The sequence below is a fragment of the Trichosurus vulpecula genome, chromosome 9, assembly GCF_011100635.1.
Source record: "Trichosurus vulpecula isolate mTriVul1 chromosome 9, mTriVul1.pri, whole genome shotgun sequence".
In the NCBI taxonomy this organism is placed as follows: domain Eukaryota; kingdom Metazoa; phylum Chordata; class Mammalia; order Diprotodontia; family Phalangeridae; genus Trichosurus; species Trichosurus vulpecula.
In genome coordinates this window covers 116,545,544-116,568,545 of record NC_050581.1, presented here as the reverse complement: position 1 = coordinate 116,568,545, position 23,002 = coordinate 116,545,544, and the positions used below count along the sequence as shown (strand labels likewise).

Genomic DNA, 23,002 nt, shown 5'->3' with positions numbered 1-23,002 from the left:
GACTACTACATTTTTCCCCCGTGGTCCAGAATAGTGTGTTGTAGTGGGCCATGTGCTGTCTCAGTGTGACTTGTTAACTCCCTGACAGCTTCCCCCACAGTATTTTCACAAGATACTGAACTCTGCAGAGAATTTCACCTTTGCTGCTAATAAAATGAATACCAAGCAAGGAAGAGAGCTGAACAGTTCTTTGAACAGTGCTGTCAAAATCTCCCTGAGGCTGGCTTAGTATGGGTGGATTCACTGATGATTTTTTTTTTAAACCACAGACTTGGTATGGAAAAATAGTCTATATAGTGGAGGAATTAACTTAAATTTGTTGGAGAAATTTGGTAGTGCTTTTAACCCCTTGTAGGGTAAATGCTAAACTGCTTTATTCTTTTTAATTATCCTCATTGTCTTAAGTAGTTTTTCACACGTGTTTGTGGACATGAGTGTAAATCAGATGTGTATTATACATGTATTTTTTTCCTAAAAAAGTTTCTTTGGTAATTTGATTCAGTAATTCAGTATAATGTTAAATCTCAAGTTTTGAATTCATCAGTAAAATGGATGCTGTAACACTTTAAGGTTTTTTTTTGTCAGATGAATAATTGATTTTCTTTCCCTTTTCTCTTTACCTTCACCTCTTTTGTTTTCTACACCATTCGCTTTAAATCATTCCACACTCTTCATCTGAATGCCTGGGTTTTGCCATCTTCTCCATGTTGATGTTTACTTAAACAGAACCACAAAACCTGCACCACACCTAGATGGGTAAGAGTTGTTTATTTTCATTGGCATTATAATGGTAGGGTAGGTGAATGAGGTCCTTTGAATCCTGAATTTGGTAAAATAGCAGTGGAGCTGGTCCCGATTTGTACATGGAGTTCATGATCCTCTTCTTAGGTCTCCATAGAATCATAGAATGTTAGAACTGGAAGGGTCATGTATTCAGTGCAGTATGTGCCCAGGATCACACAACTAGTAGATGTCTGGGGCCAGATTTGAACTAAGGTCCTCCTGACTCTAGGACCAATGCTCCACCCACTGCGCCACCTAGCTGCCCCAGTAAGTTGATTTTTAAAGATGGGAAAATTATGGCTCAGAGAGTTTTAAGTGACTTGGGCAAGGTCACTCAGCTATTAGTAAATTGCAGAGCTAGGACCTGAACTTGAGTCTCTTGACTCCCTGTTCAAGCGTTTCCCCGCCACTGCATATTGCACATTGGCCCTCCTAATTGATTACATTAGGGAATATTGTGCTTTGCATAATTCAAATCACTTCAAAATTATTATGACATTCGACTTGGATTATGAACATATCTCCAAAATACTAATTTGGAAGATTAGTACAGACTCTAAATTTAGATTCTGTTTGCCGGTTGAATGAAATACTAGATTCTCATTTTAATTATGTATCCATGTTTTTTGCAAGACTTTTAAAGTTATCATTATTACCTAGCTAGTGCTTTTTTGGCCTTCTGTATTGTTACAGCGTACATGTTGTCTTTGGATTGGTTATTTCTGGTTTTGAAGTGATTGAACAAATTGAAAATCTGAAAACTGATGCAGCAAGCCGACCTTATGCAGATGTACGAGTTATTGACTGTGGTGTACTTGTTACAAAATCAACAAAAGATGGTAAGAGATTTTCTCCCACCTTTCAACCCCTCTCTAGTCCCCTAAAATAAGTTGCTGAAATAATTATTAATGTTTTCCATTGCTCTTGGTGTGGGGGAAGGTTTGTATGTAATGGTAGAATAAAAAACAATGAACTATTGCAATGAAAACACCGGGATTTTTTTGAGATTTGTTTTGGTTTTGCTATGCTTTAAATTCTTAACAGCCAGAAGGATTCAGTGAAACATGTTTTTTAGCAGAAAAATTGAATCAGTTTACTTTAAGATAGGATCATATCCAGAGTATCCTAAAAGTTTTAGTGCACTTTTAAGCTGTCAGATCTTAAAAGTGTAATAAGTCTTTTGGAACACCTGTATTTACTTGGTTGGCAAATTAATTTAGTTTCCTTTTGATATGAAAGAAAATCATCCCAAATCTGTAAGCAAAAAACCACACTCCACCTAAATAATGACAAGAACAGATTCCTTCGGACCTTAATGTTTCGTTATCAGTGAAGGTTCTGTGAGAAATTGTCTCTACTAGCGTAAGTTTTCCTCTAAAGTATTAAATATGAAATTATGTATCAAAATTTGGACAGTAATTTTTCAGTATAGCAATATGTTCAGTCTCTTCCATTTTGTGCCAGTATTTTCTAAACTCTCCCTCTCTCTCTTTCTTTCTCTGTTCCCCCACATATATGTAATATATGTATGTATACCCCTCATGCCATAATTATAGGGGACTGTGAACATAATTTCAAGCCCAAAAGTTTGGGAAACCCTGAAGTAGGAAATTGTTAGTCTTTGATCAGGTGAATGCCAGGCACCTCGTCTGGACCCTGTTTTCTCATTAAGATGAGTTCTACTTTGGAGTGCTAGTTTTTTTCTTCTTCCTAAGCAAATTGGGGGTCATGTTTTAACATGTGAATTGTATGGATTCAATTTTATTTCAGAAGCCTAGTTTTGGTTTGGACACTGTGTGTATTGTGTATGAGCTCTTGCATTTGGGAGGTAACAGTAGCAGTTTGGATAAAGCATGATAAGCCCTCCATTTTCACCACTTCTGGTTTTCATCCTTTTATTCCCTTTTTTACGATCGAGGAGTAAAAATATCTAAAAACCAGCTAACAGATATTCTTAAGTCTGTATTTGGGGATTGGAAGAACAGGGCAAGGGAGTGAATAGCTTTGGTTTTTTATTTGTTTGTTTGCTCGGTTGTATAAGGTCTACTTATTGTTGTGTCTGGTTTTAGATATTTCCTTCTAATTATACAGTTTTGCAGTCACTTTTTTCATTAGTCAGGCATTATAACTGTCTACATTTTGTTAATATCTCTTAAAAGCTTTGGAGAAAAAACGGAGGCTGTCAACTCATTCAGAAGACTCAGATTCTTCCTCCAATTCATCCTCCTCTTCAGAATCATCTTCTGACAGTGAAGCTGAAAATGAGAGAAGTAGAAGAAGAAAACACAAGAGGAGACTCAAAGTAAAACGTTCTAAAAAGAGACGAAAGGAGGAGAGCAATAAGCAAGAAGAGCAGAGGATTAAGCAATCATCAAACCAGAGAGGGTAGGTGATAACACAGCATAGGCTTGTTGAGAAAAGTGATGGGCAGGGGCATAAAAGCCAGGTATCTGAAAGTATTATACAGATGAGTGTAGTTCAGAAAACTTGAGTCAGATTGTGGCATTTTTGCCGTCATTAAACTGTCTGCAAAATCATCACAAGCACATTTTCTATCAAGATGCATGGCTTTGAGGATGGAAAATGTCTTCAGACCCCTGGGGTGATAATACATATAGGTGTGTGTGTGTGTGTGTGTGTGTGTGTGTGTGTGTGTGTGTGTGTGTAGAGAGAGTGGGAGTGAACCCTTTTTATTTCCATGTAGCTGGTGGTTGTTTTTTACCTGGGTTGGCTTGTTTTTTTAAGACAAGGAAAAATATATTAAATTTGGCCCTTGGAGGATAAATGACTTGGCTATCTTTTGTGAAAGAGCTTTTCTGAAGTTTTGTGATTTGTGGTTACCTATGTAATTAGTATTATCCAATTGACTTTTCTTAAGTTTGCCATCATTTTAACATTTGACACTTCCATATGACTTTTTCTATATTTCTTATGAAATATAATTTTATGTATTTTAATTGGAGATGGTTTCATTTGCTTTAAGTCATTCGGAGAGGAGTGATACAAGTGAAAAAAGAGTTGATTTAAATACTAAAAGGGAAAAGCCAGTAGTTCGTCCAGAAGAGATCCCTCCAGTACCTGAAAATCGATTCTTATTAAGAAGAGATATGCCAGTTGTCACTGTGGAACCTGAACCGTAAGTAGAGTGGTTTTTAATCTTGTCTTTTTCTGGTGTGGGGATCCCTTCAGCTCATGTTTAATTTGTTCCACTCCTCCCTAGAGGGTGAGAATTTAAGATCTTTAAGAAGAGGATATAGGTTCTTAATACTTCAAACAGAGAGTTAGAGTAGTGTATGTGTCTTAGTCCATCACAATTATTTTATATCTGTAGGAATGTTCCTTAACCACTTGTTTGAAAAAAATCATCTCAGAAGGGACAAGGAAGATCAATGACTAAAAAGCTCTACTCATATTTGAGTTTTGAATCAGATTTAATAGTTGCAAATAACTTGAAATTTAAATAGTGCAAAATTGATAAGAATCATGGAAAGTAATTGGTGCCACAGATTCCCTTCTCTTGCCAGTCAGTGACAGTTTCCCTCTGTTGTAAAAACAAAATGTTCACATCATTCTGTTACTGATGTTGCACTGGCTAATTCAGTTCTCTTAGGGGCCTGTTTGCCTTCTCTTAGACATTAATATTTCTTACTTGCCTTTCCAAATCCTTTTTGAGCTCTTCCGTGGCCTGAGCCCAATTCATATTTTTCTTGGAGGCTTTTGATGTACACTCTTTGACTTTGTTGACTTCTTCTGGCTGTATGTTTTGATCTTCGTCACCGAAAAAAGATTCTAGAGTCTGAGTCTGAGTCCTTTTTCACTGCCTGGCCATGTTCCCAGCCAACTACTTGACCTTTGAGCTTTTTGTCAGGGTATGACTGCTTGTAGAGTAGAGAGTGTTTATCCCAAGCTTTAGGGGCTGCACTGCTGTTTTCAGAGCTACTACTACTCCACTGTCACCACAAGCTCTGGCACAGCAGCGCTCCTCCTCCCCCAAGAACTGCTAACCAGTATTGTGACCCAGATCCAAGCAGGGCAAAACAAGCCTTGCACTCCTGCTCTGGTCTGCCCCTTGATTCCTCCTACCGTGTGAGCCAGGGACTCTGGAAGCAGCTGATGCTGGAGCTCTGAAAGCAGCTGCAGGAGCTTCCTGCTGCTGCCACCACTACCACCACACCACCTCTGCCACCTCTTCCCCCGCCCCCCCCAACATCCCTGGGCTGAGGCTGGACCGCTTTCTAACCCGATCTGGCAGTTTTCCCACTAACCTGCTCCGTGGTCTCTGGCATTTGTGGGTTGAGAAGTCTGCCACAGCTCAATGATTCATGGCCTGCCTGCTCTGAGCGAACTCCTGGTCTGGTCTGACCTGGCATGGCCCACGCTGGTCTGCACTCTGCTCCCAGCACTGTGTGATAGACCGTTCCCAGCAACCATCTAGGCCGTCCTGGGCTGGAGACCTGCTTCCCTCTGCTATTTCATGGGTTCTGCAGCTCTAGAATTTGTTCAGAGCCATTTTTTACGGGTGTTTGGATGGATTTGGGGGAAAGCTTAAGCAAGTCCCTGCTTTCCAGCCCCCATCTTGGCTCCCCCCGCCCCGCATTAATATTTCTTAAGGCATTCATTTCTCTCTGTTGCATCTGTCCTCTCTTCTTGGATTCCACAGCAACCACCCTAGTTCAGGACCTCATCTTTTCTCTCCTAGACTCTTATTATAAGAGAATTATTAGACTATTAAGACTAGCCTCTTAATTGGTCTTCCTGTTTCTTGTTTATCCCTTTTATATTCACTTATCTCCTTCCCACAGCCACCTGTGTAATGTTTTTATTATACTACTTTAATTATATTCCCCTTCTCGGAAACCTGTATTTCCTATTGCTTTACTAAAGAAAGCGTAAACCCTGATCCTTCATCAGAGCCTTCCACAGTGCAGCTCTGATCAATTTTTTCAGCCTTATCCCTTCACAAAAGATGTATTAAGTACTTTACCATATGCCCCACACTGGAGATAGAAGTAAAAAAGTGAGATGGCCTCTGCTGCCTGTAAATCACTTACATATTATGTGAGGGGATCAAACAAGATTCAGTAAAGGCCTTTGGGCTAGGTAGGGATAAGGTTTGTGAGCAGAGCCTTAGGGCATGTAGACGATCACGCCTTTTTCTGTAGTGATGGTAATAACTGATTTCATTCTTGTTCTCTGAACAGAAGGTGGGAAGTGAGGTTTGGGCTGGGTTGGTAGACTTTTGACAGAAGGGCAGACAGCAAGGTAGCTGCTAGCTAGATCTTGCTGGGATAAAGCATGATATGGAGTGTGCTAGATCCAGAAGACCGAGGTCAGTGAGGCTCAGCTCCCTTCTAATTGACAGCTCTGACCCAGAGGAAATCCCAGAGTGGAATGGACTAATTTCTCTCTTTGGGTATGTGGGGGTGGGGCACATTTAGGGTTAGAGAGTCTATAGAGAGCTAACTCCAGAAGGGTGCTATGGCTAGCTGAGATAAAGCATGCTCTAAGGTTAGATAGAGACGACTTGAGGCAAGGATTGCTTTCCCCTTAATTCAGGGTAGCTCATGTTACCTCTCATCATTCACTCTATATTCCTGCCAAACTGGATTACTTGCTCTCTCGCATTTTTTTCTTGCCTTCTCTCACTACTACTGTCCCCAGTCACAGGTAGAATTAATGTTTTCTTTAGCAGATTTCTCATAACACATTGGCTAGATCTTTCCTTTTTAGTTTTCTGACCTTCTTTTATGTCACAATTACTTGTGTCCAAGTTTCTCTGTCTTTCTTCCTTGCCAATTAGATTATAAGGTCCTTAAGGAAGGAAACAAGTATTTGTTAAGTACCTACTATGTGCCAGGCCCTCTGCTTCAGACTATTTGTGGCTTGTCCATAATGATATCCTTCTGTCTAGCACATACTAGTACATGGTTTATACTTAATAAATCCTTCTTTAATTAAATTGAATTGGGGTTAGAATACCCTAAATCTCAGCTAACAATCACAGAGCAAACCTGAATAAGAATGTTTACTGTCACAAAGTCCATGCTGCATTTTATTCTCTGTGAGAGGTTGGAACCACTATTAGGTCCACTAATTTAAAATTGTTTGTAAAATAAGGCAACAGATTATAGATGCTGCAAATACAGTCTGAAAGCAGGGAAAAATAGCAGTTGACAGGAAGGAATGGGACAGAAGAACTAGAAAAGACATATAACTGTTAAGTAGCTGCTCTAATTTAGGGCTGCTTAGCATAGAGGCAGATAATTAACATTTAGATAAGTAAAACAACTATTTTTATCCCTATTTTTCAATGAAGAAACTGAAACATAAAGGATAATAGATGTAGAGATATAGGGAACTTTAGCCTATCTAGTTTAATTTTACAGATGAGGAAATGAAGCCCAGAGAAATTAAATTACTTGTCCAGTGTCGCACAGATAGTAGCAGAGCTGGCATTGGAACCCTGGTCTTTTGACTCCAAATCCAGTGCTTTCCATTGCACCTTGCTGCTTCCACCAGCAGCCCTCAGAGAAGTAAAGGGATCTTGCTCAGGTAAATGGCAAAGCCAAGATTTTACCCAAGGTCCTTCAGATTCTAAGTGAAGTCCAAAGGCCTTCCTATTTCATTATTTTTAAAGGCATCAGAGTGTTAAATACAAAACAGTTCAATAACAGATGTTCATTGTAATGAGCCTGAATTAGGAAGAGATTACATTGGAGTACACTTTAAGAAGACAGGGAAGTATGTAATGCACTTTTAAAAGATTTCTATCAAAAATAGTTTAAATAATTCTGGTCTTCAGAGGGATAATATGCAATTATTTAACAAATTCTAGACTTGATGGTTATAATGTGTTACAGGTCCTGCCATGTTCTTAAAGTAGAATATTCAAGAAAGAAAAGCCTTGGTTTTCATTTTTTCATTTTTGTAATTTTTTTCTCCTTTTCCCTAGGAAACTTCCTGATGTTGCACCCGTTTTAAGTGATCAGAAGCCATCTGTATCAAAATCAGGACGAAAAATTAAAGGACGGGGCACAATAGTATGTATCTCCTGACTTTTCTTTTTACAAGTTACTTGTGTAGATGACATGAGATCTATTTTAATTCTATTACTTCAAGAAGTATTTATTAAGTGCCCATTATTTTCAGAGCACTAGGCTAGACCAAGAGAATTCAGATATTAAAATAGATCTGTGATCTAATCAATATGGATATTGCCTCTAGATGCAGATCATAATACATATATGCCTTCCTGTCTCATGTGTCTGTTACCCATATTCTGTAAGTTTGCCACTGTGGATTTACTCAGTATGTTAAAAGAGTCATTTCTTTTGCCATCACTAGAAAACCAGTAGAATTCACAAATTATTCATCACTGAACATATGATTAGCTCTTTTCTTTTTTTAAAATTCTATGTTCCTTTGATAATATTTTTTTTTACTCTAGCTCTCTTTGGTAATTTCTGGTTTATTCTGTGTGGCAGCCTATTCACATTCACCATGGGCCTCTCCTTTACCCATTGCCTTCTGAGTAATACTCATTTTCAGTTCTTTGGAGACTGTGCTATTCTGTGGTTCAAAGCCCTACAACCTTGCTAAAATTTAGTAATAAAGGATTCAGAGAGAAGCTGGAGATATTAAAATGACTTTGTGGTTTCTCAAAAGCAATCCAGCTTGCTGTCTTCTTTTCTGTTCAATATTGGTACCAATTCATTGTGCCTTTGTAGTATCTAAGATGTAACTAGATCTATGTGTGGACCTAGCTAGAGATAGATATAGATATACACAACTGATGGATGAGCTCTGTAATTATCCATCATAGGCTGGTTAATAGCTGAGCATCCACTTGGTTTTTCCTGTTTGAGTAGTTAGGCCATACTTTCTTGAATGACTGTGAATCTCATCCTGGAGCTTTTGCAGTGATCAAGGCTTGATGCAGTTAGCATAGTGTTACCTCACCTTCTACAGGGAATACCTTTTGGACTTGGTCAAGATATCCTCTGTGACAATAACAGGCATCTTTGGCAGTGATCCATATCTTGGTTTTATACCTTGCCTGATATTAATGATCAAAGAGTTATTGAACAAAGTTATCTTCTATTATTATATTAAGGATCCTGTATAATTTTGATGTGCCCAAGAAACCTTGTGGTCCTATCATGTGTTATTTGGTCTACTGAGTCAAAGAATTTTTTTTTTGTAGTGAAAAAGTACAGTGACAGCTTGTGTTCTCTTACTCATTTGGTTAATTGTGTGATAGCAAAGATAATGATCTCCTGTGGAATGTTCCTTTCTGATAGCTCATCACGGATGACCTCTGTGTGGGTATGGATTATGTTCATAAAAATGTTATACAGATAGAAAAGAAGACATGTAGATAGAGAGTATTGATGATCTGAGTCATTTGGGTTTTTTGTCTTTTTGCAAGCTGGCAATAGAAAAATATTATTTGAGGGAGTAACTTTATTTTTAAAATTTATTTTTTATTTTTGATTTACAACACTCAGTTCCGCAAGTTTTTGAGTTCCAAATTTTCCTCCCTCCCTCTCCTCCCGCCTTCTCCCCCAAGATGGCATGTAATCCAATATAGGTTCTACACATACCTTCACATTAAACTTATTTTCACAATAGTCAAGTTGTAAAGAAGAATTATAACCAATGGAATGAACCATGAGAAAGAAGAAACAAAACTAAAAAAGAGCAAATAGTTTGCCTCAATCTGCATTCAGACTCTATAATTCTTTCTCTGGATGTGGATAGCTTTTTCCATCATGAGTCTTTTGGAGCTGTCTTAGAACCATGTATTGCTGAGAAGAGCCAAGTCTATCAAAGTTAGTCATCACAGATACCATGCATCTTTAATCGTGTATAACGTTCTCCTGGTTCTGCTTCCCTCACTCGGCATCAGATCATGTAAGTCTTCCCAGGTTATTATGAAATCCATTTCTGCTCCTCATTTCTTATAGCACAATAACATTCCATTACATTCATATACCACAAAGACTTGTTTAGCCATTCTCAATTGATAGGTATCCCCTTGATTTCCAGTTCTTTGCTGCCACAAAAAGAGCTGCTATAAATATTTTTGAACATATGGGTCCTTTTCCCACTTGTATGATCTCTTTGGGATACAGCCCTAGAAGTGGTATTTCTGGGTCAAAGGGTATGCACATTTATTTATAGCCCTTTGGGCATAGTTCCAAATTACTCTCCAGAATAGCTGGATTAGTACACAACTCCCACAAACAATGTAACAGTGTTCCTGTTTTCACACATCATCTCCAGCATTTATCATTTTTCTGTTTTGTCATGCTGACCAATCTGACAGGAGAGATGTGGTACCTAAGAGTTGTTTTGATTTGCATTTCTCTAATCAATAGTGATTTAGAGCATTTTTTCATATGACTATAGATATCTTTAATTTCTTCCTCTGAAAACTGCCTGTTCATTTCCTTTGACCATTTCTCAATTGGGGAATGACTTGTATTCCTATAAATTTGACTCAGTTCCCTGTATATTTTAGGCCTTTATCAGAGACACTGGTTGTAAATGAGTCATTTGTTTATAGTAATGAAGTCCAGGTTTTGTTTTTTTTTTTGTCTTATCCTTATTTTATCCTTCTTTGTCCTCTGGGGCCAAGCTGGACAAGTCTAATTCCTCTTCATGTGATAACCTTAGGAGATATATAAGGGGTGTCCTGTGGAAGAACTGGGATTTTTGGTTTGGTCGTTTTCAGCCATGTCCAACTCTTTGTGACCCCATTTGGGGTTTTCTTAGCAAAGATACTGGGGTGGTTTGCCATTTCTTTCTTTAGTTCATTTTACAGATGAGGAAACTGAGGCAAACAGGGCTAAGTGACTTGCCTAGGGTCACACAGCTAAATGTCTGAGGCAAAATTTGAACTCGGGAAGATGAGTCTTCTGACCGTAGGCCAGCACTCTATCCACTGCACCACCTAGTTGCCCAGAACTAGGATTAGATGAGTTCTAATTGGCCTCAGAGAATAGAAGTATGAAGAATGGGAAGATAAAAAAGAGGGTTGATTTCCCTCTTGAGATAATGAAAAACATCTTAGCAAATACAGTGATTAGATGGCTTAAGAAGTAGTGGGGTCCTTTTCACTTAAGGTCTTGGAGTAAAATCTGCGTGACCACTTGTTCAGGAGGTTGTAGAGAATGTTCTTGTTTAGGAGTTGGTTGAACTAAGCAGCCTCAGAGGTCCCTTGTAACTCTGAAATTTTGTGACTCCCTGTAGCCCTTCCTCTAAGTCAGAGTTCTCCCTTCACATTTCACAAAGACATGATTGTGCCTCTTATATACTTATGTATTATGGTTATATATGTATCAGACCTTCCAGCACATTGTGAGATCTTGAACAGAGGGACAGTGTCTTATTTAATCCTTTCTTTTTTAAAAAAATTTCCTCAGGGCAGAATTGAGTGGGATTATTACTTCTTTTCTGGATATTATACCTCTTTTAAGGCAGCCTAATAAGATCCCATTGGCATTTTTGGTGACTATAGCACAATACTAATTCATATTGAGCTTTCAAGTTACCAAAAGCAATCTTTTTCAAAAGGATAAATTCTATTTAGTCATTCCTCCTCCATCTTTTTTTAATATGAGTGTTAGTTAGACTTTACTTTTATCCCATTTATGTGTTGTTATTACATTCATCCACATGTTTGAGCACATAAGAGTTTGAAGCTAAACTTGGAGTTAAGAGGGACCTGGGCCCAACTACTACTTCTGATATTTACTAAATACAAGTCACCTAACTTCTCTGATCTCTACAATAGGGACCATAGTACTTTTAGTTCCCTACCTCATGTTGTTATGAGGATTACATTAGATGAAAGAGACATACATTGCTTTGCAAACTTTAAAGCTCTGCATCGAGGTGAGAGTTTTTGTTGTTTTTATATTATTTTAGATTCTATAACCCTAGTTGCTATACTTTCTCTAAGCTCTTTGAAATTTGCTATCCCACGTTTTAGGGTGCAGCCTGTGCCTGACTTTCTCCTCTGTCACAAATTCTAAGATAGAGTGGTCACTTCTCCAACAGGTTCCCATCATTTCAACTTTAGCAGTTCCTCCTTGTTGGTCAGAATCTGGTCCAGAATAGCAACAGTTCTCTCATCCTTTCTTCTAACTTTTGAATGATGAGATGACCATTATGGCAAGCCAGGAAATGATTAGCTTCTTTGCTTTTAACATACAACATGTTAACGCATGTCCTCCATCACCAATCTGTCTTGTCTATGCCTTGTGATCTGTTTTCTGTATTACTCTCACCATTTCCTTCTCCTGCCTGTGATATACTCCTTTCACTTCATTGCTTTTGTTTCTCTTTCCATTGAACTTCACCCAAATGTTCTCAATGGTGTCTGTTTTCCTCTGGTTTATGGATTCACATGAATATATCTTATTAATATATAATATTATTCTGCCCCTTCTCTTTCTAGAGCTGTATTTGAATTATGAATTCTATTGCACCAATCAGTGATCTGCATGACGTCAAATTTGCTTTCTTGCAGTAGGCTTTGTAGTTCATTTTGCTTGTCTCTACATTTTGTGCGTAGCACCCGGGACTCCAGGTTTTATTCTTGGTTCCGTTTTCTGGATTTTTTTTTCTCCTATGAATTATTGGATATCTGCTATTTTACCTACATTATAGCTACTTTCTACAATCACCTGTTTTCTTTCTACTCTTTTCCTTTCAGCTTAAGACTCCGTATAGTGTTTTTTCGTTTTGTTTTGTTTTGTTTTGTTTTGTTTTTTACCATCCCTTGTTAGGGGACTTAAGTGCACTTACCTCTTCTGTGAAGCAGGTACTATTTGAACTGAATTGGATTGTATTGAAGTTTCGGGGATAGGGAACAGCAGGATTGTATCCGATAATGTCTTGTACCAACTTCTACTCAAAAGCAAACAGTATTATAGGGAGGAGTTTACTTAGGCTTTAAATCTTATCTTTATTCTTAAAGCGTTATCATACACCACCTCGATCAAGGTCTTGTTCGGAGTCAGATGATGATGAAAGCAGTGAAACGCCTCCTCACTGGAAGGAAGAAATGCAGAGGTTAAGAGCATACAGACCACCCAGCGGAGAGAAATGGAGCAAAGGAGATAAGTGAGGGCTTTTATTTTTAGTGGGGTAGCCTCAATACTTGTATGAATGACTTTGGTGTCTGGTGTATAATAGGGGCTAGGAGGAATGAAGAATTGGCCCTTTCGAGAGGAGTCACAGTCTAGATTAGACTGATGTAATGTGAGGTAATTATAGGAATACACACACACACACACATACAACATGTACATATATACATATACATATATGCACATATATACATATACATATGGGTAAATTAAATAAAAGTGAATTAGATAATTGGAAGTACTCTGAAAAGCAAAATGTATGTAAAAGATAATGACTTTTTACTCAGTTTTAATAACTATGATAAATTTGTTTTTTGAAAAATTATACAAAAGGTTGTTCCCTAGGCATGCTTCCCAAGAGCTGTCAAATTCAGTAGCAAGTGAGGCAGCATGATATAGTGGAAAGAGTTCTAGACTAGTGGTTGAAAATTCAAGGGGGCTTGAGTTCCAACCCTGCCACTGACTTTGGGTGAGTCACATTTCCTCTCTGAGTCTTCCTTTCTTCCTTTGGGAGATGAGAGAACTGGACTAGATAATATCTAAAATCACTTCTAGCTCTGTCAATCTGTGGATCAGATTCCTTGCTATAGTGTAAAGGACCATTAGGATCATGAGATTTAGAACTGGAGGGACCATAGCAGTCCCTGTTGTTAGTGTTCTCCAACTCTCTGAGTTCAACATGGGCCTAGTTACTTACAGGCAGTGTGATGCTAGGCGATTCATTTAACCTTTGTCTGCCTTGGTTTCCTTATCTGTGGAATGGGGGTAATAATAGTACCTACCTACAAGGGTGGTTATGAGGATCAAATGATATATTTGTAAAGCATTTTGCAAACCTTAAAGCACTATATGAATTCCGTTCGTGTGTGTGTGTAGAACTGTCTGACTAGGATGTTACCAGGGGTTGAATAGTCACTCAGTAAATGCTTGAATTGAACAAATGAATAGTGAAAGAAATAAGTATCTAGTTCAGCCCACTCATTTTGTAGGTGAGGAGAGTAGAGACCAAAGAAGGTAGTTAGCTTGCCCAGGATGACATAGGTAATAAGTAGCAGAGCCAGGATTTGATTGCATGTCCTCTAACTTCAAATCCAGCTCTCATTACACCGTACACAGTAGTATATCCTCTTTAAAAGCATGGTCTTCTACCCCTTAACTCTCATCTGTTTAAGGAATGAAGCTTTTTCTAGAATAGCTGGTCAGCATATGCACTCCTGAAACCACAAAGCAATTCTGTGTGGTAAAATCTCATCTTCGACTCTGTTGGTATCTGCTAGTTGGATCTAAGATAATGTTGAGGCGAGTGTGTTCATAGAATTATCCGAGGCATTAAGTAAGGTCCTGCTTTGGAGGGAGGACATGAATTGATACTATGCATAGGATCATAGAATTTAGAGCTCTAAAAGATTTTTGAGATTTTCTAGTCCGGGTCTCTCATTTTTTATATGAGGAAATAGGCCCAGAGAAGTGAAGTGATTTGCTGAGAGTCACATAGGTAAAAAAAAGTAGTAGAGCCAGGATTCAGACCCATCACTTCTGAGGTCACATTCTAGAGCTCTTTTCATTACACATTGTGTTGTCTTATTGGCATTACTTCTAAGGAAAGCCTTAAGTTCTTTTCATTACTTTATTTTCTCCATGGCACTAGAGAATCCATGTGGTTCTTTGATTGATCTGTTGTAACGGTTTCTTATGGTGCAATTCACAGATGTGGTTGTGAGTAGTTTTTGGTGGTGGCAACCTAGAATTTTTTTTAAGAAACATTAAAAATCTAGTTAATGAGATGCTACACTGACCCTGTGTCCTTGTTCATAGGTTAAGTGACCCATGCTCAAGCCGGTGGGATGAAAGAAGCTTGTCTCAAAGATCAAGATCATGGTCATATAATGGCTATTATTCTGACCTTAGTACAGTAAGACATTCTGACAGTCATCACAAAAAACACAGAAAAGAGAAAAAAGTGAAACATAAAAAGAAAGCTAAAAAGCAGAAACACTGCAAGAGACACAAACCAACCAAGAAAAAGAAAATTTCTCAACTTTCAAATGTTGAGTCTTCTAGATCTTCAATCCGGCAAATAAAATCTCCTTGTGATCGAGAAAGGAGATCTCATTCATCATCATCTTCTCAGCACTCTTCTAAGAGAGGCTGGTCTAAGTCTGACAAGGATGAGCAAAGCTCTTCGACCCAGTATAGCAGAGATTCTCATTCATACTATAGATCAAAATCCCAATCCCGTTCATATTCCAAAGGAAGCTCTAGGTCAAGGACAGCATCAAAATCTTCATCGCTTTCTCAGAGTAGGTCAAAGTCCAGATCCAATTCCAAGTCCAGGTGTCAGAGGACAACATCTAAATCCCCAAGAAGTACAGCATCTCGATTAAATGAAAATAAACCAATCAAAACAGAGCCCATCAGAGCAGCAGCACCACCAAATGACAAGGTTGTGGTGCAGCCAATAGTAGCTGAAAGTATTCCTGTAATACCTTTAAGTGATAGTCCTCCACCTTCACGATGGAAACCTGGACAGAAGCCCTGGAAGCCTTCTTATGAACGAATTCAAGAAATGAAGGCTAAGACAACCCATTTACTTCCTCCCCCAAACACGTACAGTTTAACAAATGTTAAAGAGCCCAGTATTTCATCCTCTTATCGTAAGAGGGAAAAGAGTTCAGATAGTGATTGGAGTGGTTATTCAAAATATCATAGTGATAGAAGTTCAGAGAGCTCACCAAGATCAAGAAGCAGATCGTCCAGAAGTAGGTCTTATTCAAGATCATACACAAGATCAAGGAGTCCAGCTAGCTCACATTCAAGATCTCAGTCTCTGTCAACTCCTAGATCCCATTCACGAGGCAAATACAGTGATAGATCCAGATATAGTAGGTCATCTTCATATTCTGTTAGCAGTGATGATGGAAGACGAATGAAAAGAAAATCTAGAGCCAACGAGAAGAGTATTAGCAATTCAAAGAAAAGACAGGTTTGTAGTTCTGAAAGAACACTTAACAGTAAGTATGCCAAAGGTGGAGATGAGTCCTCACGCAAGAGAAAAGACAGTGAGAGCAAGTCATCTTTAGATTATTCTTCAGATAGCGAACAATCATTTGTGAAAGTTACACAGCCAAACCTAGAAAGAGAGAAACATGGCCAAGGAGAAGGCACCAATAATAAGAAACAGGAAAAAAGTGCATCTAATAACAGAGATGAAGAGAAATCAAAGTCTGAATGGGATAGCGATCATTCCAAAAGGAAGATGTTGAGTGAGAGTTTCTCTGACCATCTTCTCAATGGAGAAAAATCCAAAAGGAAGAATTATGCTGGCAGCAGATGGGACTCTGAGTCTAATTCAGAACGAGAAGTGAACAAGAGTAAGGAAGATTCTAGGCCAGTTTCTGATAAAGAGGAAGGAGAGGCTACGTCAGAATCTGATGTAGAGTTTGTGGAGACCTTCATCAAGGCCAAACCCACACCAAAATCTTCAGAAAACATCCTTATTTCAGATAATGAGAGTGCTTGGAAGCCAAGCAGACAGCACTTGTCATCATCCATTTCAGAGAGCTCCCACTCCAATTCTGAAAACCATCGAGGAAAGTCAAAGAAACACAAACACAGATCAGAGAAGAATGTTAAAAAAGAACACACTAAAAAGGTGAAAGAGAAATCCAAAGGAAAAAAAGAGAAAAAACACAAGGTTCAGAAACGAAAGGAAACCTTTCATTGGCAGCCTCCATTGGAATTTGGTGAAGAGGAGGAGGAAGAGATTAATGAAAACCAAGTTACCAAGGATATAAAGGGGAAAAAACAAGATTTTGAAAACAGTGAAATTATCAAAGATAAGAATGTGAAAACTGAGAAACTCTGTGGTGACAGCAGCCACTCAGGCAAACATAATGTGATTAATACTCCAGCAGATTCTAATACACTCTCTAAAGACAGTGGTAAATCCAGTGCTTCCACCAGCATTTTAAATGCAGAAAAAAGTGTATCCACTTCCCAAAAAAATAATCAGCATGTTGATGAAACCATTCAGAGCGGAACAGAAGATGTGGTGCAGACCGATGACAATATGGAGATTTGTACTCCAGAACGCAGCTCACCTGTAAAGTTAGAGATTTCCCCTCCAAGCAATCTGAGTTTTGGTACTCCAGATATAAACAATGCTCTAAGCCAAGATTTGCAAAATGAAGAAACTGTGGTTGTTAATCAAGAAAGCAGTGTGACTGAGAACAAGACCGTGATTGAAGTAGGAAAGCAGGAAGGTAATACTCCTGGATTTACCAGTACTGTTGAAAATGCTGTTAAGTCCGACATGAGTGAAAGAAGCCAGAGCAACATAGCTGATAATAAATGGAAGCCTTTACAAGGCGTGGGTAATCTATCAGCAACTACAACTTCCAGTGCTATGGAAATTAAGACTTTACCTTCTATACCTGATACAAAACCTCAAGGCCTTCGAATAGAAATCAAAAGCAAAAACAAAGTTCGTCCTGGTTCTCTCTTTGATGAAGTGAGGAAAACTGCACGACTAAACCGGAGACCAAGAAATCAAGAGAGCTCTAGTGATGAGCAGACTCCTAGTCGAGATGACAACAGCCAATCCAGGAGTCCAAGTAGGTCTCGAAGTAAATCTGAAACCAAATCAAGACACAGAACAAGGTCTGTCTCATACAGTCACTCAAGAAGTCGATCTCGAAGTTCTACTTACTCTTATCGGTGAGCAGTTTTCTGGTTTTGTTTCCTCTGCCTCCTCTCGTTTCTTCTCCCTCCTCTCATGCTCCCTGCCCTCACCCCCAGAAAACAATTCCACTGTTTGATAGAATGTCAGAGCTGGGAGACACCTGAACAAAAAATGTTAGAAGTAGAAAGGGACCTCATGATCACCTAATCTAATCTCATTTTTCAAATTAGGAAATTTTCTTCTATAAAAGTTGTGATTTACCTAATAATGTATAGATTTATTTAGAAGGAAAAAATTAAAACAAAGCATCTTTAAGATAGTCTTCAGATAAACTGTCAGTTGACAAAGTTGTACACATTTCCAAGACATGACACCAATAATAAGAGACAAGAAATTTTCCATAAATGTCTAACTTTGTGTTCCACATAGTCTATATGGTGACAAGAACGAAATTAAAAATATTTATGTCTAGGCAAGAGCACTGTAATGGAAGTTGCTGGCTGGCTCCTTTTCTGGTTTCTTAGAAAAAATTTCCCTTCTCTTCAGTTATATCTTGTCTCATTACTCTTCCCTTTCGACTATATTTCAGTACTTATCTCATCAGTGCAGTTGCTTTCCTCTAGCTATATGTCTTTTGTTTTATTTTTCAATTAATGAACATTTAGTTTCTTTCCTTACCTCCTCCCAGCCCCTTGGGAAAAAAAAAGAAACAGAACCCTTATAAGAAATTGCATAGTTAAGCGAAATAAATTCCCACATTGGCTGTGTAAACATGTATGTCTCATTCTGCATCTTGAGTCCATCACTTCTCCTTCAGGATTAGGTAGCAGTTCAACTTATAACTCCTCTACTTACCTTGCACCTCTCTGGCCGTGTCCTCTTATGAGTATTCCACAGGAAATCTTCTAGGTCTTTTCATCATGCTGTAGGAATTAGTTCAGCACTCAGTGTATTTTCAAGACAACTACCCACCACCACTTTTTCCAGTCATACATTTGGTTGATATCTATTATACCACTTCCACTCAATTCATCATCATTGGTATGTCTCAATTTAATCAGAGATACCATATGTCTCCATTGCTTGTCAGATTACCTGCAATTTTAATCATTATAAGATTGTGGTGTGACATGATTTTCAGCATTATAGTATCAGAAGGCATTTGTGTTTAAAAAGATGGCCCTTTGTGTTAGGCAGGAAGTTAGGATTATTGAACATTCTGTGCAATTCCTAACTGTAATCTAACCCTATTTCTTCTTCCTTTTTGATTCCTGACCCTGCTTATTCATTATCCATCTGCAGGCTCTTGTCCTAAAGTGGACTCATGGATTAGCTCAATGGACTATCCATTTAGCTGCATGTTATACCCTGAATAATAGGTATTCTTTATTCACTTGATATTTTTCTTTGTGTGAATCACTTAGGTTCTATAACATGCCAAGACTTAAGTAAATAACGCAGTGTCATCCACAAACATGAACATCTAGAATCCTTACACTAGCAGAGTTCAGTGGACTCTGCTAGCCTTAGCATCCATGACAGTGGCATATACCTTTGACTAACATTTCTCCCTGTTGGTATAGCCTTTCTTAATAGTGATAATCAAAAGTCACCTCTCTGATTGGATTTATCAAAGAATCTTTTGTGATCTTAACATATATGTAGTAGACATCTCAGTGCAAGAGAACCTTTAAAGCTACATCTTGCTCTATTGAATCAAATACTTTTTTATAATTAAGAAAACCTTACATTCCCTGTACCTTTTAGCCAGTTGTATGATTATGAAAAAATGTTTATTGTAGAATGTCCTTTGTGAAAACCTATCTTCTTGTCATGTTTTCATCTAGGATAGCTTCAATATATATGTAGATCATTATTAAAATTTTTATAAAGATTAAAATGTGGGTACATGGGTATAAAGGCACCCTTTCTGTCTTTGTAGTGCCATTTCCACTTATTAAATTTACACATCAAAGAATGAGATAGTAGAGTCCTGGTGTGGTAGTTCCATTGTTAGAGAATCACAGAATTTCAGGGTTGGAAGAGACTAAAGAGGTTACTTGTCGAACTCGAACCTAAATATACCTGAACAGGAATCCCATTTTTAATATCCCAGATAAAGTTACTCAGACTTCCAGTGATGGGAAACCCATTACTTTCAGGGCAGCAATGCCTTTGCCTACGTTTCAAACTCCACTACAAAACATTAATCACCAAAATGATTTAGTACTGGTTAAGAAATAGAGAAGTTGATCAGTAGAACAAATTAGGTACACAATACTCAGAAGCAGATGAACTTGTAACCTAGTGTTTGATTTAACTCAATAGACCAAAGTAATTGGTTTAAGGGCCCACCGTTCAACAGAAACTGCTAGAAAAACTGGGAAACAGTCTGGCAGAAAATAGATACGGATAACATGTCACATCAACCACCAAGACAAGCTTCAAATGGATGCACGACTTAAAGACATTAAAGGTGACATAATAAGTAAATTGGAGAAGCAAGGAAGGAAGTAATACTATTGTGTTATTAAAAAAAATGATGAAAAGGGTGATTTTAGAGAAACTTGGGAAGACTTAGGGACTGAGGTAGAGTGGAGTGGGTGGAACCAAAACAGTTTACATAATAACAGTGTAAAAAAGAACTTCAAAAGCAATAAGAACCCCAATCAATGCAGTGATCAGCCATGACATCAGAGGTCTAGTGATGATACATACTGTTCACCTCCTGACAAAGAGGAAATAGACTCAGTGCAGAATGAAATATATTTTTTAGGCATGGCCAGTGTGGGAATTTGTTTTGTTTGACCATGCATATTTGTTAGAAGAATTTTGCCTTCCCCCCTTGCCCCGACCCCATATTGGGAGGATAAACGACAGAAAAGTGAGGCCTCGATTGAGATTAGAGAATATAAATTTGTTCATTGTTGACCATATCACATGTTTTCCAGTGAGCTTCTTGTAGGTATTCCTGATATACACATGTATGGATAGGTATGTGTGAAACTTCTGTGGTCTAGAAGCCTTTATCTTTCATTTCTTCTAAACCTTATTTTCCTGACATTTTTCATTGTCCTTATAGTGCCTGCCTTTGACTAAAGGTACCAAATGTGAAAGTATACATCGACCTAGTTTGAAGAATTTCTCTACCTCCTCATCCACTGCTACGAATTTCATGATAGTTTTTGTTTTTTTTTTTGCTTATTTATACTATGTATCCTCCACCACCATGAGAATGAAATGTCTTAATGCCTTTGGTTGTATGAAGAAACCAATTCTACCAACTCCTTTCCATCCTACTTAAGCTTCTTTATTTTGGGGTGTTTCATTTATGAATGAATGAACAAAAATGTATGAAGCACTTGCTATGTTTTCAAGCACTCTGTGTGCTAAGCTAGGTGTACAACTACTAGGACAGTCTGTGCCCTCACGGAGCTTGCACGCTTTCCAGAGTAGTGCCTCAGAGGCTCCAAGAGGCTGAGGAGGAGGCTGGAGGGATAGATGACTCCTGATTGAGCGAGACTGGCAGTACAGGGCTTGCTTCTTCTAGGAATAGGTTGGCTTGTTGGTCTGCAAGCAGAGTTTTCCTTTTAAGAGTACTAAGAGTTAAAATGATGTTGATAAGTGACATATAAAAACTGACTCCTAGCATCTTCTACCCCTTTTCTGCTTTTCTCCCACTATCACTGTGGTTTTTCTCTTTGTCTCACAGCTTTTCTCCTCCAGAACACTTTTTCTGTTTTTCCTTTGCAGTCTGCTAATAGCCTCAATTGATTTTTACCCTCTGTAATTGGAACTGTGGTTATTTGTTAGCTTCTGTCAAGAGTCCTTATGTAAAAGTTCTTGGGGGGGTTATTTTGGAGTCTCTTCCTTCACTTTTCCTTTCTTATTAGTTACTATGTTTTACCAATTCTAGCTCCTCAATCGCTTGTATTTTCTTGTATACCCATTGTAACTACCACAGGACAAACCTAGTTTCACTGCCTACATCTCCCCCTCTCCATTCCTTCCTCATGTATATAACTTGGTCACATTGTCTCTTTTCTCAAAAAACCCCACTGACTTCCTCTTGGTTACTAATTAAAGTAACAGACTTTTTCTTGGCATTTCAATACTCCACAAACAGGCAATATGTTTATCTCATTTTTGTTTCTTTCAGATACCATTTTGTATCCCCCATACTTGTGCCATTTTTTTCCTGTTCCACTGCCTCTGCCTACTGAATTCCTTACCCATCTTTTAAAATATTTTTTAAAATTAAGAAAAAATTAAATCTGACTCATGCCATTTCCTCCATGATCCTGTTAGCTGGTAACAGCCTTCTCCTTTGACCCTTGCATATATAGCTTTGTTCTTTGCCCCTGATGTACTTACTGCATGATGGCTTATTTATTATATCTTTGTCTCCTACCTAGCCCCCGATAGCCTACAGGCTCCAAGCAATAACAGTGTTTGAGCTAAACTGCATATCACCTGAACTTAGCATGGGGCTTTCTATTTACAGCCAGGGATTAATAAATGTTTACTAAGTGAATGAATGAATAAGCATAGTTTTCTTTTAATTTTCTTGTTCTGAAATCATCTTTTCCACAGCATAAAAAAATGAGCTACTTTATGTTCACTGATCTAGTTGCATATATTCATACCTCATAAAATATTTCTGAATTGTAGTTCAAGAAGTTACTCTAGAAGTCGGAGCAGAGGATGGTACAGTAGAGATCGATCACGAAGTCGCAGTAGTTCTTATCACACTTATAAAAGCCACAGGTAAGTTTGCCTCAAGTGGAAAACTATTCTATAGCATAGATTTTTTTTAAATGATATCATTCGATGTTGCACATAGTAGGCTCTCAGTGCTTGTTGACATCGATCTGTATGCTGTCATTCTACAGTCACCGTTGTCTCTTCCCAATAACTATAAAATGACATAAGGAGATAAAAGTCATTGAGGAGAAAACAGTAATTGGTTGAACACTAGACAGAGAGGATGATTGAGTTGAGATAAAAGATGAAAGGCTGTAAAGAAATGATTATATGTATGCAGTCTGTGTGCCTTTCCCTAGGTCCTGATGTTCTTGTGTTGGGGAGGGAAAATGGAAACCCTCAACCTGGGGAGCAAAGAAAGGGAGCTAAGGATACAGACCCTGGGTGTCTTCATATTCTTCCAGAATTCTGTTTTTATCCAGTTGCATGTACTTCTTGATCACTCATGGAAGGGGTGGGGTGGTGTACATACGTGCATGCTTTTAGCTACCAGTTTTGTCAGGAAGTAGAACTTGATATTCTTACCACAGAGCTTCAAGCCCAGAACCTATCAATTTCTAGGTGTTCTCTAGATTCTTTCTCATTGCTTCTCACTCCAAACACTTCAGATCCATAA

General features: G+C 38.2%; 1 protein-coding gene across 4 annotated transcripts in view; it reads left to right on the top strand.

The window, feature by feature from the left end:
- Positions 1–23,002, top strand: part of NKTR (natural killer cell triggering receptor) — a 58,143-nt gene that overhangs the window by 30,364 nt on the left and 4,777 nt on the right. For all 4 annotated transcript variants that reach the window (XM_036737832.1, XM_036737831.1, XM_036737829.1 and 1 more), the window contains exons 7-14: positions 727–756; positions 1,477–1,622; positions 2,943–3,168; positions 3,767–3,919; positions 7,736–7,823; positions 12,770–12,915; positions 14,757–17,657; positions 22,294–22,389. In XM_036737832.1, the coding sequence (XP_036593727.1) occupies positions 727–756; positions 1,477–1,622; positions 2,943–3,168; positions 3,767–3,919; positions 7,736–7,823; positions 12,770–12,915; positions 14,757–17,657; positions 22,294–22,389 (3,786 nt within the window). The remainder of the gene's footprint in view (positions 1–726; positions 757–1,476; positions 1,623–2,942; positions 3,169–3,766; positions 3,920–7,735; positions 7,824–12,769; positions 12,916–14,756; positions 17,658–22,293; positions 22,390–23,002) is intronic.